This window comes from Ciona robusta, chromosome 1 (genome assembly GCF_009617815.1).
Source record: "Ciona robusta chromosome 1, ASM961781v2".
Lineage (NCBI taxonomy): Eukaryota > Metazoa > Chordata > Ascidiacea > Phlebobranchia > Cionidae > Ciona > Ciona robusta.
In genome coordinates this window covers 12,095,292-12,119,000 of record NC_143235.1, presented here as the reverse complement: position 1 = coordinate 12,119,000, position 23,709 = coordinate 12,095,292, and the positions used below count along the sequence as shown (strand labels likewise).

The 23,709-nt window shown below is 34.5% G+C and overlaps 2 protein-coding genes across 3 annotated transcripts; both read left to right on the top strand.

Annotated features, from left to right (window-relative positions):
* Positions 1 to 6,772: 6,772 nt before the first annotated feature.
* On the top strand, positions 6,773 to 12,350 carry LOC149743302 (N-acetylglucosamine transporter UNC93A-like). 2 transcript variants are annotated; one of them, XM_089875563.1, is made up of 9 exons: positions 6,773 to 7,064; positions 8,210 to 8,345; positions 8,419 to 8,583; positions 8,834 to 9,129; positions 9,472 to 9,670; positions 10,102 to 10,386; positions 10,773 to 10,950; positions 11,445 to 11,596; positions 11,660 to 12,350. In XM_089875563.1, exons 2-9 carry the CDS (start codon positions 8,255 to 8,257, stop codon positions 11,818 to 11,820), a joined length of 1,527 nt encoding a protein of 508 aa, XP_089731689.1. In that variant the 5' UTR covers positions 6,773 to 7,064; positions 8,210 to 8,254; the 3' UTR covers positions 11,821 to 12,350. The 2 variants fall into 2 exon arrangements, with proteins under 2 accessions (XP_089731689.1, XP_089731680.1); XM_089875554.1 differs by having other exon boundaries at positions 9,469 to 9,670.
* A 771-nt stretch (positions 12,351 to 13,121) lies between these two features.
* Positions 13,122 to 23,408, top strand: LOC149743301 (notchless protein homolog 1-like). The gene is made up of 12 exons (XM_089875575.1): positions 13,122 to 13,340; positions 13,905 to 14,039; positions 17,974 to 18,056; positions 18,368 to 18,524; positions 19,026 to 19,160; positions 19,667 to 19,822; positions 20,362 to 20,544; positions 21,075 to 21,179; positions 21,828 to 21,925; positions 22,212 to 22,314; positions 22,767 to 22,894; positions 23,310 to 23,408. Exons 1-12 carry the CDS (start codon positions 13,173 to 13,175, stop codon positions 23,320 to 23,322), a joined length of 1,464 nt encoding a protein of 487 aa, XP_089731701.1. The 5' UTR covers positions 13,122 to 13,172; the 3' UTR covers positions 23,323 to 23,408.
* Positions 23,409 to 23,709: the final 301 nt, after the last annotated feature.

Genomic DNA, 23,709 nt, shown 5'->3' with positions numbered 1-23,709 from the left:
ACATTACTGGGTAAACACAAAATAATTCAGACTATAGTATATAGTTTATTATGTAATAAACTATAACTAAAAACTTTATATTTAGAAAACGACGTCTCTTAAACCGAAGATAATACGAACAAACCAAACGCAAGTTGTTTAAACATCTATATGAAATCTACTAGATATATCGCGCTAACTAAGTGAAACCAAAAACCATAATGTCGCATGAGACGTAAAACGAATATACTAGTAACTAGTTCAAGTTACGTATGTGGATCATATTTTGAATTGAAATGTCATATTGTTGTGATTATAGGGTAACACTTTTATGTACAGATAATAACTTGCTTGAATTAAATATTTCGGAATATTCTCTGGGATTTATAGTACTGTGGAGTAAAATGAACACCGTTAGCTCTTATAGGCATATACATCTCATGTTTCATGATTGCGCAAATACCAACGCTGATTTAGAGTCGCGAGGATACGGTTATAAATTCTGATAATATTATCTGCTTAGTAACAAAGGGGACGAGAAAAAAGAGAATGAAAACAAGTCCTATCTTTCTTCACACTACTATAACTTTACTAGCATACATGGCACATTGAACATAAGTTAACATGTTGAAACAAATATTGTACATGCATATATATTATAATGTATTAAATAAAGCGTTTTCTTCTTTTTATAAATGTAGGACCTCGTATATACTCAACCCAGAAGCAACTTATTTAATTTAAACAAAGTGTTTGTAAAAATACGCCCACACAATCAACCAATCTACACAGCTCCCACACAAAACACAGGAATGCGCCAATGGCAGTTTACAAAAGTAACTTAAAATAAAAACAAAAAAAAAACACTAAAAAAACAGTATATATATAGCATTTTACCTAAACAGTTCATTACGGAATTAATACCCATTTCATAAATTACTGGGTATTATGTGTTTCGTATTGTACTATTACGTCATAGACTAATTTAAAGACATATATCTCTAGGCGAGACAGGTACAGTTGTAAGTTAATATCAATATATACAAACAATAACATTAGATTACTGTTAGCACTGTACAATGTACACATATGGAATATACAGCGTGTAATCTAATATAGAAAGCTTCAGTATCTAACATGATAGTCTACTTACATCTCGGTGAAGTCCTGTTCACGTAGAGCCATATTCTAGGTTTGGGTTTAGAGCTGACACTTGTATAGCTTTCCCTTGCTGCAATTCATCCGCAAATTCGTTGCGAAATCTTGCAGTAAGCCGGCTAACGCTATTCAGAAAACGAAAAAGATTAATCGTAATGACAACATAGACCGTGCTACAGAAACGAGCTTGCTGAACTTTTTCGTTCGCGCTCTCGCGCTTGCTAGCAGTAATTGCCGGCTGCTTTGTAAATTCTCCAGACGACTCAAGAACGACTATTTATTGAAATTTTTGATTACTACTGGACGATAGAACTGCAACCACTAACTATCGGAGTGCATTTACACCGTTGACAAATCGCAATAACAATTCACACCGAAGAACACGAGTGTATGCAATAAGACACCACTAAAAAAACAATAAAACGCAAATATAAATATGTTTTGCATATTGGCAAACGTTAAACAAAAGCAACTAACTTCGGTTTATTAAATAAACAAAAGAAAACCCAGACAGTTTTAGAGAACACAGTTTCCACATTAGCATTCGGGTGGTTTTTGATCCAGTGTAAAACAAAACAAAATAAATTAAATACTTGATATTGTGCTTTAAATCATTCGTAATTCGGACATAAACCTATATAGCCTTTGGTTTCAGCTTACAGCGCGAAAGTTGACTGACTGCTTTCATGGCATATCCTGACATACAGGTTTAACAAGGAGCTCGGTGTCGCCAATCGCAGTCATTTCGTATTCTGTAGCACTGCCAGTAACAGGCAAACGAATAATCTGTGAAATATATTTTGTCTGTGGCTTTATTTTATAGCAAATTTGGCAGAAAGGATATGCAGGTTAAGATGTGTTGTGGTGCGGTAAGCTGCTATACTCGATCCGCAAAAGTTGCTGAGGCAAATTGTGTGGGAGCGACAAAAGCAGACTTAAGATGTGATGCCCGTGAGAGAGTTACTTAATCTTGGAAATATCAACTCTATGACAAAAATGTGGATGTCGTCTTTATAACACGCCGACGTGTTCGACCTAACCCAGCGCGTTGCGAAGAAAGAATAAACGACTTTGGATTTACGGAAAAAGGTGCTTGTGGTTTCTGCTTCTGAGAAAAAAACGCTCCGTAACAAACTTCATGGGAATGGGTTTAACTGATGCCTAACAGGCAGGCATGACATACGTCTCGGAAATTATAAAGTATTGTTGTTCTGTATATTAAAGATTACCCTCAAACGATACGACGCCTATAAACCATCAACAGCCGTTTGCGCTTGCCTGCGGCGTTGGAGGATTGTACTAACGACTGGTGTCGCTCGAACCACCCCAGGCGTTTTACTCGCAGTCGGAATGAAGGATAATTTCAACTTCACCTCGCATAATAATGAAACATTTTCTTCGGAGTAAATAATGGTTCAATATGGCCTGCGTTGGTTCGTATCATTTTAACTGAAACCTTTTGGTCCATGAAAATTACTTTGACTACGACGTTCATGTACTTAAATGTATTTTTATAGGTTTGGTATTACATCAAGCATGAATGGCAGTTATAGTGGGGTAAGATAAACACCCATAGCACATACCATCCCATATAATCTTTATTTTTTTTGTTAAATTTTTTCATTTCCTACCAAATGGGACAACAAAATGAAACAAAAACACGGATCGTCTTGCCCCCCCCTAATATAAACATTATAGGGTGGAGGAAAACGGGATAATTTTCATTTTATTTTCTTGTCCAATTTGGTGGTAAACAAAAAAATATTAGAAAATATGAAACCGTACTCTCACGGTTTCCATAGACCATTAAACTGTTTTAAACACGATTGTGATATTTGAATATTATGTGCTAAAGGTGTCCTATCTTAGCTCACAATACTATATGAAGTAAACCACACTATTTAAACACTGCTGATTTACCATGTTGTTTGCTCTATGTAAGTGGTACGAAAATATTTGTAAAAAAACAAAAAATAATACTCTAGCCGAACCACCAGCTTAATTAACAAAGTAAGCCATACAAACCAAAATGCGATTTTGGTCACACATTGTTATTGTGCCCAAAACACAGAAACTACGGCTGAATTCAAGAAAATTGTAAACTATAGGGACAACCGTGGGCGGATCTGTGGTTTTTTAATGGGCTTTGTTGTTGGTACCAGTAGGCACGTTTTTCTGCGATGACATTCTGCATTTTCCATCTAAAGTTTCATCCTTTTACCGCAGTAGCATTTATACCTAAAAGCACCCGGAGGCATTTTCGATATTAAAAAGATTATATGTCAAGTGATATGCCATTTATGCCGATTCGGAATAAACTATACTTTGGACACAGTTTGTTTTTATTATAAATGTTTCTGCTAAATCACAGGCTGAGATTTTTTTATTGTTTTAGCAGCATTATGTATACCAATTTTAAACAAAGTAACTTTACTTTTCGACAGCCATTGTTGCTTAATAAACACAACGTAATCAAGCACATAACGAGATTAATTATTTTCACTTTTTTGCTTTACCAGCGTATATATACAGCGTTAGGTAAAACCATCATATGGTAACTGCGATACCGCATTAAGTAAACGTATGCAGTGATTATCGCTGAGATATACGCCACCAAACGAAATATACATTTACTGATTAGACTGTGTTGCAGTTCGCGTATTAGGGTGGGGAAAGATGGGACACTTTTTATTCTATTTTCCTTTTATTCCATATTTTATTCTAAAGGTGTCCCGCCTACCATGTAAACTCATGAAACAAAGACGGAAAGGTCATGTTGGGTTGTTTCACAGCACGGAGATTTATGCCAATAGATCTGATAACTAAACTGCAAAATAAACCGTCGGTTTAAGATCTTTGCACCAGCGTTTTGAGAGGCATATCCTTAAACCAATCATACTATCCGCAGCCTTTTATTGTGAAATCACCCACAAATAAACATATACCGATAGTCTATATAGCGTAAAATGCCGATAACTATAATTACGTTGCTGGTTTGGCTGCATTTTTGTCGCAGATTATGTAACAAGAGTCCTTTTGTTTCAATCTACCCTTAATGCCCTTTTGCAATGTCATTGTTTATGCATTTTTTTAATCCTACCGGCATCTGTAGGCTTTCCTGGAAAAATTACCAATGAATAAGCCAAGTTGTGAGATGGTTTTAATGTAAACTTTCGAGGTATCTGTCAACATAAAAGCTTCCCTCGCCCAAGTTTAAGGGATCATATGAGAACCAACGACAAATAGTGTAGCTCGGTGACATGGCCCAGAAGCAGCACAGTTGGCCAGGCCCACTCTAGCTGTTTAAACTAACAAGGTAAATATTTTAAACCCAAAACATACTTTTCATGGGGTCAATTGAGTTAATGAGAAAGGTTCTGTTTTGACGCCGTAATGATGATAAATTTATCTGATTTCAATTGCCAGGTATATGAGAGGTATGAGATACCAAAATGTTACTTAAGGTAAAAGTAATTCCCACGCACTGCAACATATAAGAGACAAACCTTCTAATTTAACGAGATCAGACAAACTTGAAACGCACTTAGATACCGAACACATGTCTTTAATATAAAATTGTAAATTGAGACCTGTGCATAAGGTAGAACAAGTTCCTGTATTATGGTAATGTGTGGCAAGATGAATTCCGCCAGCACGTATTTTCCCATATTTTGTTATCGCGTTTTATATTATAACCAACGCTCTTTTTGAGACAAAGGGGATACAATGTACTCGTGTAATTCTTCTGTAAATATTCTTTGTTTACCATCATATAAAAAGAAAACATAGCTCCAGACCTATATACATAACACAAACCATAATTTTCAGAGTGATTTCAATTGCAGCGTGTAATTGCAACTTTAGATTAGGACACGTCGAAGCGACTCGAACCAATTACTGGCACAGAATGAGACATCAAAGAATGAATGTAACTTATTTATACTCGCGGCGGGGTTATAACATGGGTGTTCTGTTTCATACACCTCGTTTCAAACAGTATATATAGCTTTGTTGGTGCCTATTGTTTTGTAATGTAGCACAATTTAAACAATCTGTAAGCCACCGCCGGGTTTAAGCAAATGCCGCTAAATCTCACCCAAGAACACACACGCCAATAATGGTAGCAGAGATATAAACATGCTGGAAAGAACGGATTACCTCTGACGTTGTATGCACGTGTCGACATGCCAGAGGCTGCAGTACCACAGCCTATACAAAATATCAGACATAACAAAACAAACGTGATCGAATTTGTACGGCACATTTTCCGCTTTAATTTGCAGTTATACCGTATAACCGATGAAGAGCAAGTACACCAGTGTACTTATTTTTGTTGGCAAATTTTGTTCAATGGTCCTAAACCCCACATCTGCGTGATTAATAAATTAAATATTTATCTTTTATGCCATCATATGTGTTGTACGTGTTGCAACCATTATTACTTCATCACAGTTTTCGCCGTAATGTACGACGAGAAAACAGTTATTGTTAGATAATTAACACAGTATATAATACTGTGGGGTAAAATGGGACAACTTTAGCAGATAATATTCAGTTATCCTGTTTGTGTTTTAAATAATTAACAACAGTATATAGAAGAGAAAAGGGTCTATGATTCTTTAAATTTTCTTTGCTTATCACCAAAGGAGACGGGAAAATAAAATGAAACGGTTACCCATGTCTCCCAACTGTCCTACATCTCGAAATCCGTTCTAAATTACCTTTCTAGAACTGTTTGTGTGCTTTGGCTTCTTTTAGTGTCTGTTCGGTTGAGGTAACTTAGCCTCAAGGTGGCGATAGATACCATCTAAAGATTATGAATGAACAGACGAATGTAACTTATACATGGGTTCAAGCCTCTTCGCAGCTACTATTTTAGAAATATGTGTTCCTGGGCAAGACACTTAATGATTGCTCCAACTCAGTGGTCACTAATGGGTTGTCCAAATTATCAGTCATACATAAAAATTAAAAACATCCCCGCCTCAAAAAACACCAACAAAGTACTTGGTCACTCGTTAGCTGGTACGACGTGTATGAAACAGAACACCCATGTTTAACGACTGCTGTAGTTTTTCGGGCTCGCAAGGGTAAAGTTAGTAGTTACGTTCAATTATTCATTGTTGAGTCAAATCCGTGAAGTATCTTGCCCAAGGACACATACGACCATAGCATATAAGAGTGGCAAGCCTTAAACCTCTATAACCTCCGAACTTAAAGCAGACGCGCCAATCACTGTGTCACGGTCCGGACACATATCAAAATATTTGTTTTGTAAGAAATTTCGAGAGTGATTACTTTAAGTATGGCTGCCAATTTAGACACCTCATCATGACAACTGAGTTGGAAAGGGTATTTTTGCTATACGTCCAGGGTGTCAGCATCGAACCCAAGTTCTTAGGTTATGGGGTTGCAGACGCTCAAAACACTGTTATAAATAAGGCGCGTATAGCGTTATACTTTTGATATACTTACTTAAACAATAAAAATACAATAACAGTATACAGTAAAGGCCGTATATACAGTACTTTCAGGTAAGATGGGACACCTTAGCACATAATATCCAAATTTTAATGATCGTGTTTTAGATTATTAACAACGGTCTATGGAAGCCGTGTGGATACGGCTTTATAATTCTTTGAATTTTTTAGTTTCTAATCTAATGCGGCGAAAAAATCAAATAAACAAAAAATAGAAAAAGGTCCCATTTTGCCCACCCTACTATATATTATGTTGAAGTGGTTTGTGTGTGCCCGGGGCAAAAGCAGTATCCGCTGTTTTACGTGATAGCAATATATATATGACAATGATCAAACAAGCAGTGTAGTGTTCAATGAAAAGCTTTTAAGTGCATTATACCGTAACCTCGGACGTAGCTTCATTGCTATTATGAACAAAGAAGCGTGAAGTTTAAAACCATATTTAAGGTCAGTTTCTTTTGTTGAGCCAGATGTTATATTACAATCAGGTTTACTTCTCCCGTAGAAGGGTGGGGTAAGATGGTACATATTTCATTCTTATTTATCATCGCATTTGGTAGTAAACAAAGAATAATTACAGAATTATATGACCGTAGCCTCACGTCTCAAGAGTATTACTGTTAATTGTAAAAAATCTTGATTAAAAAATGTGGGATATAAGGTGCTACCGCATCTATCTTACCCCAACCTACTTTGGCCTATATAGTAAGTATATATTACTATAACACAGTAGAGCAGGGAATTCAGTTATACCTAGTATTAATTTTAATGTGCTGCAGGAAATTGAAGTTTTATTTTGTATTCTATTAGCCAGTGCTAACATAATGTTTTAAAGCATGGCTATACCATGTATGGTATCGTTACACGTCATAGGACTATTGCGTCATCATTATCAGGTTCAACGAACGAAGTGCGCGTGACTTTGGCAGCGTTTAAGCGCGGTTTATTGGTTACTTTGTTTAATCCACATCGAGAAAAGATCACGTACACTGAGAGTCAGGTTTACGCAATACTTTGATCTTTAATTCTTTTTCTGATCGCGATACGTGTTGGCGTATGTAATACACATAAAAATTGAGTAACATAAGCTATAACTTCGCCAATACATAGAGTTACATTTGTTCTTTCTTTCAGTTTTCCCCCGGGGCTTTAGGTGATGATTCAATGCGTAAAACCGCAGTATACTCTGCTGGCAATGCGCTTGTAAAATTCGAAAAGCTGATACTGTAAAGGCATACATTGGAATCAGTTTCGTTAGATTGAGAATACTCAAGCTGTATTACGCGCTTATCGACACCGAACGCAAATTCAATTACACAGTTTATTGGTTTAAATCGGCTTTTGCACTTCCGAGGCGCCGGCTGTTTTACTATGTCACTGAGCACGTCATTGCGGTTAAATGACATCATGTAAAGTCAATATACACTTTAATTTGCCGTGCGACTGTGCACGTGCCAAACTTTTTCTCCTTTGTACATTTAGTTTTTTAAACTTTTTATTTGCCCGCATTGTAGCAAGTAAAGGAAGTTAGTTAGGTTTACTAGCTTTTGGCGAGACACTGCTTCATTTTAACCACTTTTATCCATATTTAGATATTGCATGCAAAACATCGTGGACTTTAACTTGTTTTAGTAGCAATGGTGTCAACTAAGTTCAGATGTCACAGGAATCTTTTACTGTTATCGTTTGGTATTTTGACAAATATGTCGGCTTATTTGCCCCTTGAAGGTAAGGTCGTCTTTCCCTTTGCAATTTAAGTACGTATGGAGTGTAAAGCGACACCCTTATGGTTTGTTTGCAGCCGTTCAAAGCTCGTTCAACCAAGCAGCAGGAACAAGTTCTTTAGCTACAGTTTACATTATTGCGGTCTTGTCGTCGCTATTTCTTGCCCCATTGGTAATTAGCAAATTCGGAAGCAAAAGATGTATTTTAGCTGGCGCACTCTCCTATGTTCCCTACACTTTGGGTGAGATTTTGGTAATTGTATGGGATATTGTCAGCAGTTTAATATAAAAAAAAATAATAAATTAAAAAAACATTTACTTAAGTTACATATATGATAACTTTGTATAAGGAAATAAGTTGTGTGAAACATAACAACCATGTTATAATGACTGTCATTACCTCGCCAGGCAAGTATAAATAAATTACACTCATATCAAATTATTAAATTCTATACTTTTTTTCGCTGTTTAAAAAAACAATATATATTTTAGCAAATTTTTACCCACGAGACTACACCTTGATACCAGCTGCAGCCTTTGTTGGGGCAGGAGGGGCGGTTATGTGGCCTGCCTGCTTGGTCTACATTATTGATCTTTCAAAACTCTTTGCCAGAACTTCAACAAAAAGCCAGACACTTCATGCTGCTAAGTTTTTCAGCATTTTTTATTCCATAATTAGCTGTGCATATCTGGCAGGAATGATTCTTTTGTCTGTTCTTTTCTCAACTAACGTGGTTGAGTCAAAGCAGTCAAATTCTACACTCAATTTGAATATATCTGCAGCACCAGTAAGTATGAAAAAAATTACCAAAAAAAATTATCCAAAAAGTTACATATGTCACATATGATATGTGGTAACATAAACCTGTAAGCGGACATGAGGTGTGTGAAACAAAACACCGGTGATCTAACGACTGTTGTTTTTTTGCAAGGATAGCTAAGTTTCATGCATTCATTTATTCATGCACATTTAATTTACTTTTTCATTTAAATTATAATTTTCATTTAAAATAAAACTTGTAACTACAAAACTAATTGTATATATATTTTTTTATTTTGTTGTGTGATATACTATATGTGTAAAAAATGTAAGATGGATTGGCCTAACTATCTGTTATAATTTTAAGCAGGAGGATACAAACACTAATATCCCAATTAGTGTGGAACCAAAATGCGGAGTTACATTTGACAATTTGAAGTCTAGTACACCAACTACAAACCAACAGCTTTCCCAAGTGTTATTATATACAATGTTAGCAGTTTTTCTACTTTTTCATTTCTGTGGGTTTATGATGTGTATATGTATTGATGACGTTGAAGAGCCTAAAGGTAAATTTAAACTGTTTTAACTTAAGCATTAAATACCATAATAATATTACTTTTTATTTGTCTATTTGATTGCGGTAGCAAAATCTAAAGAATAGTTAACACGAAATAAAGGATAATGTGATAAAAGAACAGTTGCTAAAACATGCTTACAGTTAAAAACAACAAGTATCTAAACACAATTGCCACAACGTACTAAATACATTTTCATTTATCACGACTACATTTTGTTTTACTAAGTACATTTATAATTTTTTAACACGAAAGACGGTCAACTTTTTTATCAAAAAAAGTTTAAATAGCAGTTTCTTATTATTTTTATAACAATTTAAACAAAGTTTTATATGAAAGAAAATTAGTCAATTATTTGTTTAAATAATTATATACCTAAAAAGTTATTTTCCTTTTAAATAATTTTAACAAATGTTCTACAGAAAACTCAGTTTACTGGGAAGGAGAGAGTGAAGTTCACCACGATCAAAGTAGTTTAACTGAAAGCAGTGTAGGTCTGTATGAACAAGTAAACAAGGGACCTGAATGCAATTCTAACATCAAAGCTGTAAAGCAGGAGTCAATGCTTACTCTGTGCAAGTCTGTTATTACTTTGATCACAAAAGATAAAGTTGTTCTCATGATGATGGTGAACACATTACAAATTGGAATGATGCAAGCTTTTTATCGGGGCAATTATAACTCAGCATGGGTCTCATGCTCTCTGGGTTGGTAATATTTGTAATTTCAAAATTTACTTTTTTATTGTACTAATTATCGTTTTTATTTTACTAAGTTGATTTTTTATTTTATTAATTCGTTTTTTTTTATTACAGTTTTGTATTTTATTTTTCAGCTCACTACTTTATTATTTTAATATAAAATTTTTACTTTTTTATTTTACCACTGCACTTTTTTATTTTATTTATATATATATTTATAATAATAATAATTCCCTTTTTAATTATACGAATGTACTTGTTTTATTTCAAAAACTTTTTTTTAAACTTTTTTACTTTACATACTATATTACATCACCTTTAGTAATGAGTTTAAATGATTCCCTGTAAAATCACGCTCTTTTTAAATTGTAACTTTCTCTTGTGTGTTTCAGGCATAAACTTCACAGCATACACGATGGTTGTATATGCAGCTGCAACGTTATGTGGGAGTTTTTGCAGTGTTAAGTTGCTGAAGTGTATGGATTATCCACAACTGTTTGGAATTGTTACCTTTCTTGAAGTAACAGTTTTCGCAATATTGTTATTCTGGGCTCCTGCACCAAATACCAGGCAAGAGACATAACATAACATATTACATAACATAATTGTTATTATCTGTTTAAAAACAATGGCAAAAATCATGTTATTTAATAAAAGAAAGGAAGGGGTTAACAACAAAACAGTTGGTAAAACATGAATAAAAATTGTAAGATTAGTGTTAGTTAAAAAGAGTAGATGTTGTATCTAAGACTTTCAGTTGTTAATAGATACCAAGCCAACTAAGCAATAAATTTGTCTGTAGCAAATATTCTGTTTATAAAAATAACGGGATTGAGAATAAATAAATAATTGTAATTGTTTATCCTATTGTGGTGGGGCAAGACCAGTCGTTATAACATGGGTGTTCTGTTTCATATACCGAGTGCATACTTCTGGGTTACCGAGTAGGTAACTTTGTAGATGATTATACCTAAGCCATATTCAATCATTTTTTAAGTATAAAATACTAACATACAGTTTAAAAGGTGTAAAAATAAGATTAACCTTTACTTTTTATTGTTTAGTGTTGTGGAGAGCTGGCCTTTCTTTATTTTGTCAGCAGTTTTGGGTTTCTGCAAAGGAGTTATCAAAGCACAGCAGCCAAGTGTTTATAACATTGTGTTTGTTGAAAACAAAAACACTGCAGCTACTATACAAATAATGTGGGAGTCTATAGGTGAGTAACTATATTGTGTTATGTAATGCAATTTTAAACTAATTTATCTCTCTATTTTTTCAGGTATTTCTTCTATATACTTAATCAGTACAATCACAAGACCAGTTGTTTCAACTACCATTATGATATGCATGATAGTTCTGGGTTATATATTCTTTTTAAGTTCCTTGTATATCAAAGACAAGAAAGGTCGATACTGGTCTTGTGCAAGGCAGTCAACTTAACCACAGCAATTTGCGACCAGTTAATATGCTGCATTTATTGCATTGTAGCGGAACGTATAAAGTGCTTGCTCTGAGACTGCCTGGTAACTAGACACCAGTGGTGCAATGCTTGAAATTGCTACTATTTTGGGTATCTGTGTTTTTGCACAAAACACTAAATAGTGAGTGTTTCAAGCCAGTAGGCATTTGAGAATTGGCCAAAGGATTTGTCAAGGAAAATGAAACAAAAACACCACTTGTTAAGTTAACTATAAGGTGCCCAAATAATGCTGCAATAAATCCCATTCGATAAAATCGAAAATATAAGTTTGGTCCGCAAAATACTTGTTTACAAATTATGCATAACTGTTTTAAAGCATGCTCTTTGCAACTTTGTACAGCGCAATATCAAATATTTGGGGAAATTTACAGCGTTTATTAAACATTCCCTTTAGAATAATTTAAAACATATAATGCAATATATTTTATCTGTGTGTGCATGTAATGCTTTCTTATTAGTAAAAATGTTTAACAAATCATAGGAAAATGTATGTTGGTACTTCATATCAAAGTCCATAGAAATTGCTTCATATGTGGTTTAAATAAATAGGGGTGTAAGTGCTAATAAATGAGGTTTTCAGTAAGTACTAATAAATGAGGCGTCTGAATAGTTACAGGACGATTTATTAACAGATATGTCCGAATAACTTGGTTTTAAACTAAAAACTTGGACTAGCAATTTTTTAAACTGATTTAATAAAACAGATAAACGATGTCTATGATCACACGTGTTCGGGAATTCCCAAATGGTAAATTTATTTTTTGCCTAAACTTCAGTCAGACGTTTTGGTCAGTTTTCGCAGCGGTTTTAAGGTATATTGTTTATTTAATATAAAAAATATGTCAAGAGTGTTATTAATAAATAGCTCTACTTAACAAACAACCCCAAATGTACCCCGATGGTGTGTCGTAGTATGGCAAACGAAACGTATCAAAACACAATTTATATTTAATATTACATATTGCCTGATAGCAACAACAGCAAAATACATTATGAATTATAACTATAATAGCTTTATTTGTCTCTTTGATTACGGTAGCGAATATTTACAAATATTTTAAAAAAGACAGGATATCTGATAGTGACAAAACAACATCAGTTGCTAGAACACACTACAGCTACAGTTACCACCTATTTACTTTTAGTTGAAAGAAAATAAGCATGGTCGCTACGTCTACACCTAACAGACAAACATGTTGTGTTTAATTATTATCAAGTTAGTCTCGGGACCTAATAGAAACAAAAGTGTGGCTAAAAAATAACTTTTTACCTGTTCGTGTAGCACAAAGTTAGTTTTGATTTGTGTAAAAACATGGCTGAAAATAATGACACAGACATTGTGATGGAAGATGAAAACAGACCAAGTGTTCTCGTACAAATGTGTAACGAAGACAAAGTCGCAACAGGGCCCCCTCTCGATGTACCCCTAACGGTCACTGCGCAACAACTACAGTTGTTGTGTAATTCTATTCTTGAGAATGTAAGCACTTGAGAAATTTGTTGATTTAAGTAAAACAAATGTTGCTGAAATATAATTTTAAACTGTTGTATTGCAAAATAGTCTATCGTTATTGGTTAAATCAGTGTATGCTTAAGTAGGCTACCCTGTACAATTAGGAAAATGGGGATTAAACAAGAAACATACAAAGTAATAACAATGCAATGATCAGCCATTCGGCGTATTATGCTCAATTGAACATAGATAATGGGAAATTACACAAACTCATAAAAAACCTTTGTTTTGCGTTTGACACGCTTACATTTTGAACCTTTTAAACCTATGGGTACCGTGACTTTTTAAGTTGGTTTGAATAGGATTACAAATTTACAATATTGACTGGGTTTTATAATTTCAAATAGTTCCGAAAAGATCATTCGTAAATTGTTTATTTTAAATTCTAAAGGGCCAATTTTTTTTGCCAATTGCCAATACAACACTTTTTATGTGTGTGGCATTTATTAGAAAATCTCTTTCACACTTATGTTACACCTAGCAGCAAAACTAGATATATATGTAGTTTAATATTTACTGTTTTCTATACAGGAAGAAGAAACACCTTACGCGTTTTATATAAATGACACTGAAATCTTATCAGACCTGCAATCCATTATTGAAAAGGAAAATATTTCAACTGAAGGAACAATTCAAATTATTTATCTTCCACAGGCTGTGTTTAAAGTAAGTTTACATTTATTAAAATAAGTCTTACGTCTATAGGCAGTGGCGCAGCCAGAAAAACACCCTAAACCCCTCCCTGCGCCACTTGTCGATAGCATAGGCGCCAAGTTTTGCTTTACTCATGGGGTGGCCGTTACAGTGACGTAAAAAATTAATATGACGTCATAGACATTGACTTCATTGTGTGGAGCAGCGTCATGAAATGTAAGACGGCGCTGTTTTGCCCAGTGCGCGAATAGGCAATAGACATAGTAACGAGTGACACGTGGATTATTAACGTCATAATGGCGATTGATTAACTCGTGGATTATTTACCACACAGTACAAATTGACGCGTCGATTCCCTGCATTACAATAGGAATTGATTTATAATGCAGCAACTACATGCTTGCGGTTTTTCGTTTACATCTCAGTACTACACCGACAAGCGATGGTATTTTGTTTCTTTGTACAGTTAAGCAGCTATTTAATTCAGATAGTTTAGGATGAATTGCACACCATTCTTTTGTATAATGCATTTTGTATAGTTCCGAGGAGCATAAGTTATTCCTAAAGTTAAAGGGTAAGATCACAACGTTTTCGTAAAACTGTAATTTATGAGTAGGACGATAAAAAAAGAACGAAACAAGTAACGTGAACAGGACAACGTCAACAGGGCAAACGTGAACAGCAATGTAAATAGGGCAACGGGAACAGTAACAAGAACAGGACAACGTCAACAGGGCAAACGTGAACAGCAATGTAAATAGGGCAACGGGAACAGTAACGTGAACAGGAAAACGGGAACAGTAACGACAACGTGAGCAGGGCAACGGGAGCAGGATAACGGGAACAGGGCAACGTGAGCGGGGCAACGTGAGCAGGGCAACGGGAACAGGATAACGTGAACACGGCAACGGGAACAGGACAACGGGAACAAGGGAAAATGAAACATAGGAACATCATTATTGCTTTGTTTGGGCAAGTGTGTTTTTCCGAACTGTTGCCTGGTCGATCCACGAGTTAACAATTGGAACCAAATTAAGGTGTGCTGCTTCTGCCTGGTGAACATTCAGTAAAACTAAGTTCTTAGGTCTGATTTGTGTCATGGTGGTCTGGAGGTAATTCTTTATTCTGCGTAGAGTGCTGAAACATCTCTCTGCCTCGCAGGTTGTACACGGTATCGTCATATAAATCTTTAATAAATTGCTGATGTTCGGCATCATGATAGCAAGAGGCTCGTTAGAGGCGAAAAGGGAACGCAAATCTTCTATTCCGGAGATTGATAAGTTTTTGTGTGCGGTGTAACTTTTCAACTGCACCTGTTCCACGTGTAAATGAGCCGCATTAAAATCTTGCTGGTAAAGAGTACATATTTTAGCCATAGCTTCATCAGAATGTTTATGAAGCAATACCTCCTCTATGTAGCTCACCACAGCCAAGTCGGGCATGCAATACCGTGAAATAATAGCCGCAGCTGCCTTCTGAAAGATGTTACAATGCAAAGTGGAATACAATTCAATTATGGATCCGCCCGTTCCATCGACGTGATTTGTTGCTTGAATTCGCGCAGTACGCCTACCTACGCCGCGAGTAAGAACTGGAGTTTGAACACCCATTTGTGCAGCAGATCTTTCACAGACTAAAAAGAAATCGATTGCTTGCTGACGATCTTCCACGGATGCGAATAAAGTACTTAAAAGTTGTTCTATTAAAGACCGAACCTGACCGATACTAATCCCACGCTTTTGTATGGCCACATGGATCGGGTTGATGATGGTGAGTAGTTTTTGAAATATTCTTAACATGAAATACACTTCAAATATTTCCAGTGACATCAGGTGACTGGATGCCTTGTTTCCCGTAACAGGGTCAATTGTTGTGTCGCTAGAAATCGTCTCCAGCCAATCAAGAACTACCGAAAATTGCTTTAGAAAGGCATCAATCGCCGGTAGTCGCATTACCCATCGAGTTGGACATAACGGTCGCAAAGAAGTAGTAGTGGCATCGGACGAGGCTTTAAACTCCCGAAAGTTGTTCAATCGCTTTGGAGAAGCGCTAATGAAATTAACAGTATTTTCTAAAATAGACAGTGCGTGAGTACCCTGTCTCAAATATTTTAAACTGTCTTGTACTGCTAAGTTTAATTGGTGCCCAATGCAGTGAACAAACAACATAGCGGGGTAGGTTTGTTTAAACCTTGCCTGTACTCCTGACACCATACCAGACATAGTTGCGGCCCCGTCGTAACCCTGGCCCCGGCAGTCTGACAAATCCAAACCCAAAGATATTACTGCTTTGGTGAGCAGCTGGTGTAGGCTTTCCGCAGTTGTTGATGGACATACTGCAAGGTCCACTAAATGTTCATTAACAGTGAAGTCACAGTTTACAAATCGTATACAAAAGCTCAGTTGCGTTGATACTGAGAGGTCGGTGGTTTCGTCGGCGATTATGCTGAAGTATTTTGCCTTTTTGATTGGATTAACTATTTCATTTAAAACGGAACTTCCTAGTGTGTCCAGTATTTCGTTTGTTGTTCCGTGACTTAACCAAGTGAAGCTGGATTGATTCAACCAACGACTAATATCTAAATTATATTTTGCAAGGAGTCCCATGACCGCATGCAGGTTTGAACGTTCGTCTGTGTGGCCACGAACGGCAAGACCTTGGCATGCTAGCAGCAACATTGTGGAAAATATTGCATCTAACGCTTTGCGATTTTGCTGCATTTTTGTATAAGATTTTTTTGATAACAACAAAGATGTGGATGTTCTACCGTCGCAAACATTCTTTGTTGTTGCGTTGTCCCTGTGGCTCTTTGATTCGTTATGTTTAATTACTCCTGATTTGCCCTTTTTCCAATTACCATACCCATCTATGGCCCAAGTTTGAAGCGAAGACTGTACTAAGTTCGTTGAATTCTCTAGTAAAACATGTTTGTTGGTAACAGCCCACTTACAAATAGTGCAAAACGCCTTATCTTTTCCCACGTCATAAGAAAGCCATGGTAAATTTTCCATCCATGATTGTTGGAACCTGCATCCAGTTCTTGGCGTTGAAATTAATGGCGGCGTCGAAGTGGAAATTTCCGTTGCATCTTCACTTGCACTGCAGCTTTCTATTGAACTATGATTTGGCTGGTTTGGACGAAAAAAAGAGCCTAGTACTGTCTGGTGCCTCGCTTTCTTTTTTTCTGGTTCTGCCATTATTCTACACTCATACACTGGATAAAATCTTCAATTGATTCATTTGCTATGCTCTGTCTAAAGCCTGTATTTCCTCGTTTATTACGTAACAATGCAGTTTAAAACGTCATATTTAGCAATGTTGTTTAATAGGAATATCCTTGAAATGAAATAAAACCTAAACCGTTGGATTAAAGTTAAACGCGTCAACGACGCATGAAGAACGCGGCCGTTATAACCGCACCAGTATTCGCTACGAATGCACTGATAAACATTCGTTGGTGTTATGTTATTATTATGATCACGTAGATCTTACGATATAATAAATCTTACGTTATGATCTAGATTTTGACGTGAAATTTTCTAGCAAAAATTTTATTTTTCTTGTGTTTTGTTTTTGTGTGTGGCGTGTTTTTTTCTAGCAATTTTTTTTTTTTTTTTGGTGTACCGGCCTGGCCACCCCAACACCCCGTGACTTGGCGCCTATGGTCGATAGTTATACATATTTGGTTAATTATTATACTATATATATATATATATGCATTTTATTTAGCAAGACATTTGCCAAACATTACAAAAAAATCACCAACAAAGTTATAGATAATATGTGATTATGTGGTAACTCATAAACGGGCGTGAGGTGTATGAAACACAAAACCTGTAATTTAAGAACTGTCATTTTTCCACCACATCTAGATAAATAAGTTACATTTATTCAACAGAAATAGTTTTAACATTTAATTCAATCTTATTATCCTTGAATAACAAAGGTGCGCGCTGTAACAAGATGTACGTCATCCATAGAAGGTCACGCTGAAGCTGTTTTGTCAGTGAAGTTCAGTCCCAATGGAGGGTAAGGTCCACAAATTTATCATTGTTTATTATTTGATATTATAGAATTATTAAAGATTTTTTTTTATTGGTAGGTAAAAAATGTAAAGTGTAAAGAGTGTTTATACCTGGTAAAATTATGTTAGCATAATTATAAAGGTTTTTTCATTTTTTTTATGCTGTTTTGTAGAAAAATTAAAAAAGAGAACACAATCAAAATTACATGCATGGTGATTTGTAAGCAGGTACAAGGTGTATAAAACAAAACACACTTGTTATAATGACTGCAGTTGCCTTGCCAGGCAAGGGTAAAAAGTTATATTTCTAATTCAGGTACTTAGCAAGTGGTTCTGGAGACACCACAGTTCGATTCTGGGACCTGAGTACAGAAACACCTCACTACACATGCAAGTCGCATAGACATTGGGTTCTTTGTATAGAATGGTCGCCTGATGGTAGGACACTTGCTTCTGGTTGTAAAAATGGGCAGGTTAGTTCAAATTATTGGGTTCATGCTTTTTGACTGATGTGTGTTCACAAACTTTTTATTAATAGCATGTTATTGTTTTAAGTTAACTGCTTAGGAAATTGTGTTTGATCTTTACAAAATTATATTTGAACCTCTACAAATTACAACTGTCTCTTTGTTGTTTCCAAAAACAACTCTTTAATTACCAGCTATACTCAGTACTGATAAATAACTACACTAAAAATAAACAGATTTTTCTGGTACACGAAATGCATAAAGATATGAAGATAAAATATATAAACTATAGACTTTTTTTTATTTATATTTACTTGAATATTTTATTCATTTATTCAGGGTTTATTTTGTACTTTTTTAAGTTTTGGCTTAGAACTAAATTATAATAATTTGAATTTCATTTTGTTTAGTAATTATACACTTTATTAATTTAGGATACTTCATTTAGCAGGAGATCATCTATATGTATATTTACATAATTCTAAATTCAACTTGTTTTGTTCACAGGTTTGTCTGTGGGATCCAAAAAGTGGAAAACAGATTGGAAAAACATTGACAGGTCACAAACAATGGATAACCCATTTATGTTGGGCACCCCTTCATTTAGATGGAACTTGCAGGAAATTAGCTAGCTCATCTAAAGTAAGAGATACATATGCACTGAAGCCAATAAAAACAAATATCAAATTTTAGTTTATTGATGCAGTAATGTATGTATAGTGGACTGTCTTGTTAACGTCTTCTAGTTTGGCCAACTCTCATAAATTAAATACAGGCAGGAATACACAGTTTGTTAAATACCGATCCTATTGTGATTATTGCGTTTTTTTTAGGCGAATACAAACGACCAGTAAAATTCAATAAAAAAGTAAGATATTTACAACGAAGACCGTGAAAATGGGGGACAATGATTAACACAACAAATTTATGTCACCATTTTTGACATTTCACAATGGTCTCGATAAGGTTTGCGTTGATATGGCTGCCGCCCACGGCGTATGATTAAGTCTGGATTAAACCATGAAAATGCATCTGTGTTGGCATAGGACTTGAAAATTTAACACCCAATAAAATTTTTTTCTAAACAAAAAAAAATCCTCAAAAAGAAATCTTTGGAAAAAAAGTTGTTCATTATCTTCTTGTTGCAGGACACTACAATACGAATATGGGATACCAATACGTGCCAATGTTCAATTATCTTATCAAGTCACTTACAAAGTGTTACTTGTATAAGGTGGTCTGGTGAGGATCTTATATACAGCGCTTCACAAGACAGAACTATTAAAGTGTGGCGTCCAAATGATGTATGTACTTCTATGTTTTTATAAGTTTTATTCTATATGGATGAGGTTCTTGTTTAGGACCTAAGATTTAAGGCAGATTTGGTCGACTACCCCAACACCTAAATTACATTACTTTAGGTAATATGCTATTTCCAGTAGTCTTAAGATCTATTTTTTATTTATTTAGGGGTCTTTTTTTTCCGCACTTTTATATTTTTTTGTAGTAAATACTAAATAATCAAGCTACATTTACTTTTATAATTTTTTGTAGTGAATATTCAAGCTGAACTTACAGCCTAAACATAATTACAACTACACAAAAAGGAACAATCTTTTTGCTGCTGCCCTTTGTTTACGCATAATAACACAGATTTTACTTATTCCCTTATTTATTTATTTTTTCCTGTTTAACATTACTGACTCAAACTGTATTCATTTCATAGGTTCTCATGCAATTTAATGTATACTTAACTAAAACATAATGTTTTTGCAACTAAAGGCATTTTTTTTGCAACTGACCTCCCTTGTATTAGTTGATTTCATAAGTACTACAATTTCAGGGTGTTTTATGTCGCACACTACAAGGCCATGGGCATTGGGTGAATGTTTTAGCACTGAGTACGGATTATGTAATGCGGACTGGTGCGTTTGAACCATCCACAGCAACAGTTGTTGCAAAAGAAAATTTAAATTCTGCGGCACAACTTCAAAAGGAAGCGCTAAAACGTTACAACATTGTCAAGGTGAGATATTCAAAACTTCTAAATGGGCGTAGCGACCTCGCCTATTTTCTAGCGACCACTCCTATGTTTTTAACTGTAAGCCTGTTTTAACAACTGTTGTTTTTTTACCAACTGTTGTTGTCCCTATATCCTGTCTTTTTATGTAATATATTTCAAATCTTTGCTACCATATTCAAAGAGAAAATTCAGGTTATTATTATATTATAAATCTTAATTAACTTTGCCAATCATGACCGTTAGACTCATATATTTGAATTTTTCTAGGTATACTTGGCTTTGTTGCGCTTATTTTAAATTTATACATTTTATTTTCCCATCTCTTTATTGTTTTATTAATATGATGATTTCTTCTTTCAAAAAAACATTTTTTCGAAAAGATAAAATAAAATTCTGTTATGTTATGCTATAAAATAAAAATGGAAAAACACACATAAAAAACTGTTTAGTGTCATACCCATTTTTAGCCTTTTTTTAGAAATATCAATTTGTTGATAAAATATAAATAATTAAAATTAAACTGCTCTGATCAGGGAAATACAGGCGAGCGAATGGTTTCTGGGTCCGATGACTTTACTTTATTTTTATGGAATCCTTCAACAGAAAAGAAACCGATTGCAAGAATGACAGGACATCAGGTACATTTATTTAAATAACAGGAAAAATTACATTTATTTAATTAACAGGAAAAATTACATTTATTTAATTAACAGGAAAAATTACATTTATTTAATTAACAGGAAAAATTACATTTATTTAATTAACAGGTAATATTACGTTTATTTAATTAACAGGAAAAATTACATTTATTTAATTAACAGTTAATATTACGTTTATTTAATTTATCTAACAAGAAAAATTTAAATTATTTAATTAACCAAAATTTTATCTTTTTGTGCACAGAGTGTTTTATTTTCTAAACAAGTTAATGTAACAAATGCCTTTTTAATATAATCTTGACCAATAGTTAAAAAAATCCTAAAATAAACTGTTTAGGTCGCTCAGTTTTTCATCATTTTGAACCTGTTATTAAAAATTGATACTAGGAAATGTATGTATTTACTGCAAACTCAGGGTGTGCATACATGCCCTGGTATCAATTTTTTGGAATGGGTCAAACCTTGACCGAATCTCAGGTCTTAACAAGCATCTTACTATTGAATAAAAACAAAACCTGCATACCCGTGTAAGATGGCTTTGGATGTCATGGTTTTTTTAGCCTTTTGTATTTAAACACAATCGTGACTGTTTGTTATCTGGTTAAACAACTTGAAATGTCATTCCAGGCACTTGTAAACGATGTAAGATTTTCACCGGATGCAAGATTAATTGCTTCAGCTTCATTTGATAAATCAATTAAATTGTGGAACGCCAAGTCAGGAAAGTAAGATGTTACATTAGTCTTGCTGATTTTAGTTTCTACTCAATGCACACTCATTAAGTTGTGAAAATAAATGATTCCAACCAAATCACCTTCAAACATATATATGTGGTAATTCATAAGCGGGCCTAAAGTGTATAATTTAAAACAACCAAGCCATAACGGCTGAAAGGATAAATAGATTACATTTATTTGATAAATATTTAAATAAGTTACATTTGTTTATTGTACCCCAAAAATCAATAATAAATCATATGCTAAACAACACTAACATTATGTTTTGTACCAGATTTATTGTTTCATTACGTGGCCATGTAAACTCTGTATACCAACTTGCGTGGTCGGCAGATAGTCGTTTATTGGTCAGTGGAAGTGGAGACAGCACACTTAAGGTGATTGTCAGTCATTTATTTATTGTTAATAGCATACAAAGTTTTTTTTTATGTTTTCCACTGATTTATAACTAATGTAATTCTAAACTGAACTTAGGTTTTTTATGTTTCTTACTGATTTAAAACTTTTTATGTAAACATATTACATAACTTTTTTATGTATTTGTTGGAAAGCGATAGCGAGATTATGTAATTTAAAAAACAAAGAGATTAAATCAACAGCAAAACAACAGTTGTTAAAACATGCTGTGGATAAAAAGTGGAAAAGATCGTCAGTTAAAACGTAGCCATGGAACCAAAGTCTTTCTAGTACCCCCATGAATGCAAGTTTGTACATTGGTACCCTTCTTTATACTCAAGTAATAATAATAATAACTTTATTTGTCTTTTTGATTACAGTAGCGAAGATTTAGAAATGTATAAAATGAAAGTACAATTTTATTTTGTTTCAGGTATGGGACACACACAAGAACAAACTTTTATTGGATTTACCCGGCCATGCTGATGAGGTGTATGCTGTTGATTGGAGCACAGATGGACAGAGGGTAGCCAGTGGTGGTAAAGACAGAGTGCTGAAAATGTAAGTTGTTTTATATGGGTAAGGTCCTTTAGAACCGGATACTGTTTATTCCAATGTTAAATCACTGAGCCATGCCACTGAGAAATGTAAATAACTAAATGGTGCACAGTACACATTTTATTAGGACAACTGTGCAGTTACACAGCCTTTTTTCTTGTGTTTGTAACAGTTTGCCGCAATATGAGGGAGTGTCACTTAGTTATCCTTGCATGTTATAATTGTACGTTAACTGTTTTACCCAAGAACACTCATACCCACTCTGCTGTCATATTGTTTGTTTTATGTATGGCACACAATTAGGCTAAAACATAAGCAACCACTGGGTTGAAGCAATGTCCCTCATCATTCCTAGGGAATTGTTTTTCAATGGATTTTTTTATGCCTGGCTGATAATTTGCACCATTTATTTTTCTAGATGGCGAAAATAGTTGTTGAGTCTAGAGCGAAGAAATTAAAGATGACAATTGACTCGCCCTGTTTTTACATTGCCACTAATACAAAGTAACATCTGGAAGTATTTGTACTTTAGTAATTACCCCAATTAGAACTATACATAACATAAATTTTAATTATCTTTTTTAGTACAGTACGAAGATCAGATTAATTATAACAAAGAAGAGAAGGGAATTAGCTGCAAAAATCAGTTGTTTAACACAATATTCTGGTAAAAACTGCTTAAGAAAAAATGGAAGAATAAATCCACGATGCAGTATGAATTAACACATGCTTAAATAGTTTTTGATTTGTTATGTACATTTTTAATGGAACTTCATATATATAGTTTATGATTTGATTTTAGTCCATGTGAAAATTGA

Bases quoted from the DNA above. Each gene is read 5' to 3' on its own strand.
- LOC149743301 (XM_089875575.1), top strand. From the start codon at position 13,173: ATGGCTGAAAATAATGACACAGACATTGTGATGGAAGATGAAAACAGA. The intron at 14,040-17,973 runs GTAAGTTTACAT...TGAATAACAAAG, and splicing joins TTCCACAGGCTGTGTTTAAA to GTGCGCGCTGTAACAAGATG. The intron at 21,180-21,827 runs GTACATTTATTT...ATGTCATTCCAG, and splicing joins CAAGAATGACAGGACATCAG to GCACTTGTAAACGATGTAAG.
- LOC149743302 (XM_089875554.1), top strand. From the start codon at position 8,255: ATGGTGTCAACTAAGTTCAGATGTCACAGGAATCTTTTACTGTTATCG. The intron at 8,584-8,833 runs GTGAGATTTTGG...TATATATTTTAG, and splicing joins CTATGTTCCCTACACTTTGG to CAAATTTTTACCCACGAGAC. The intron at 10,951-11,444 runs GCAAGAGACATA...TTTATTGTTTAG, and splicing joins GCTCCTGCACCAAATACCAG to TGTTGTGGAGAGCTGGCCTT.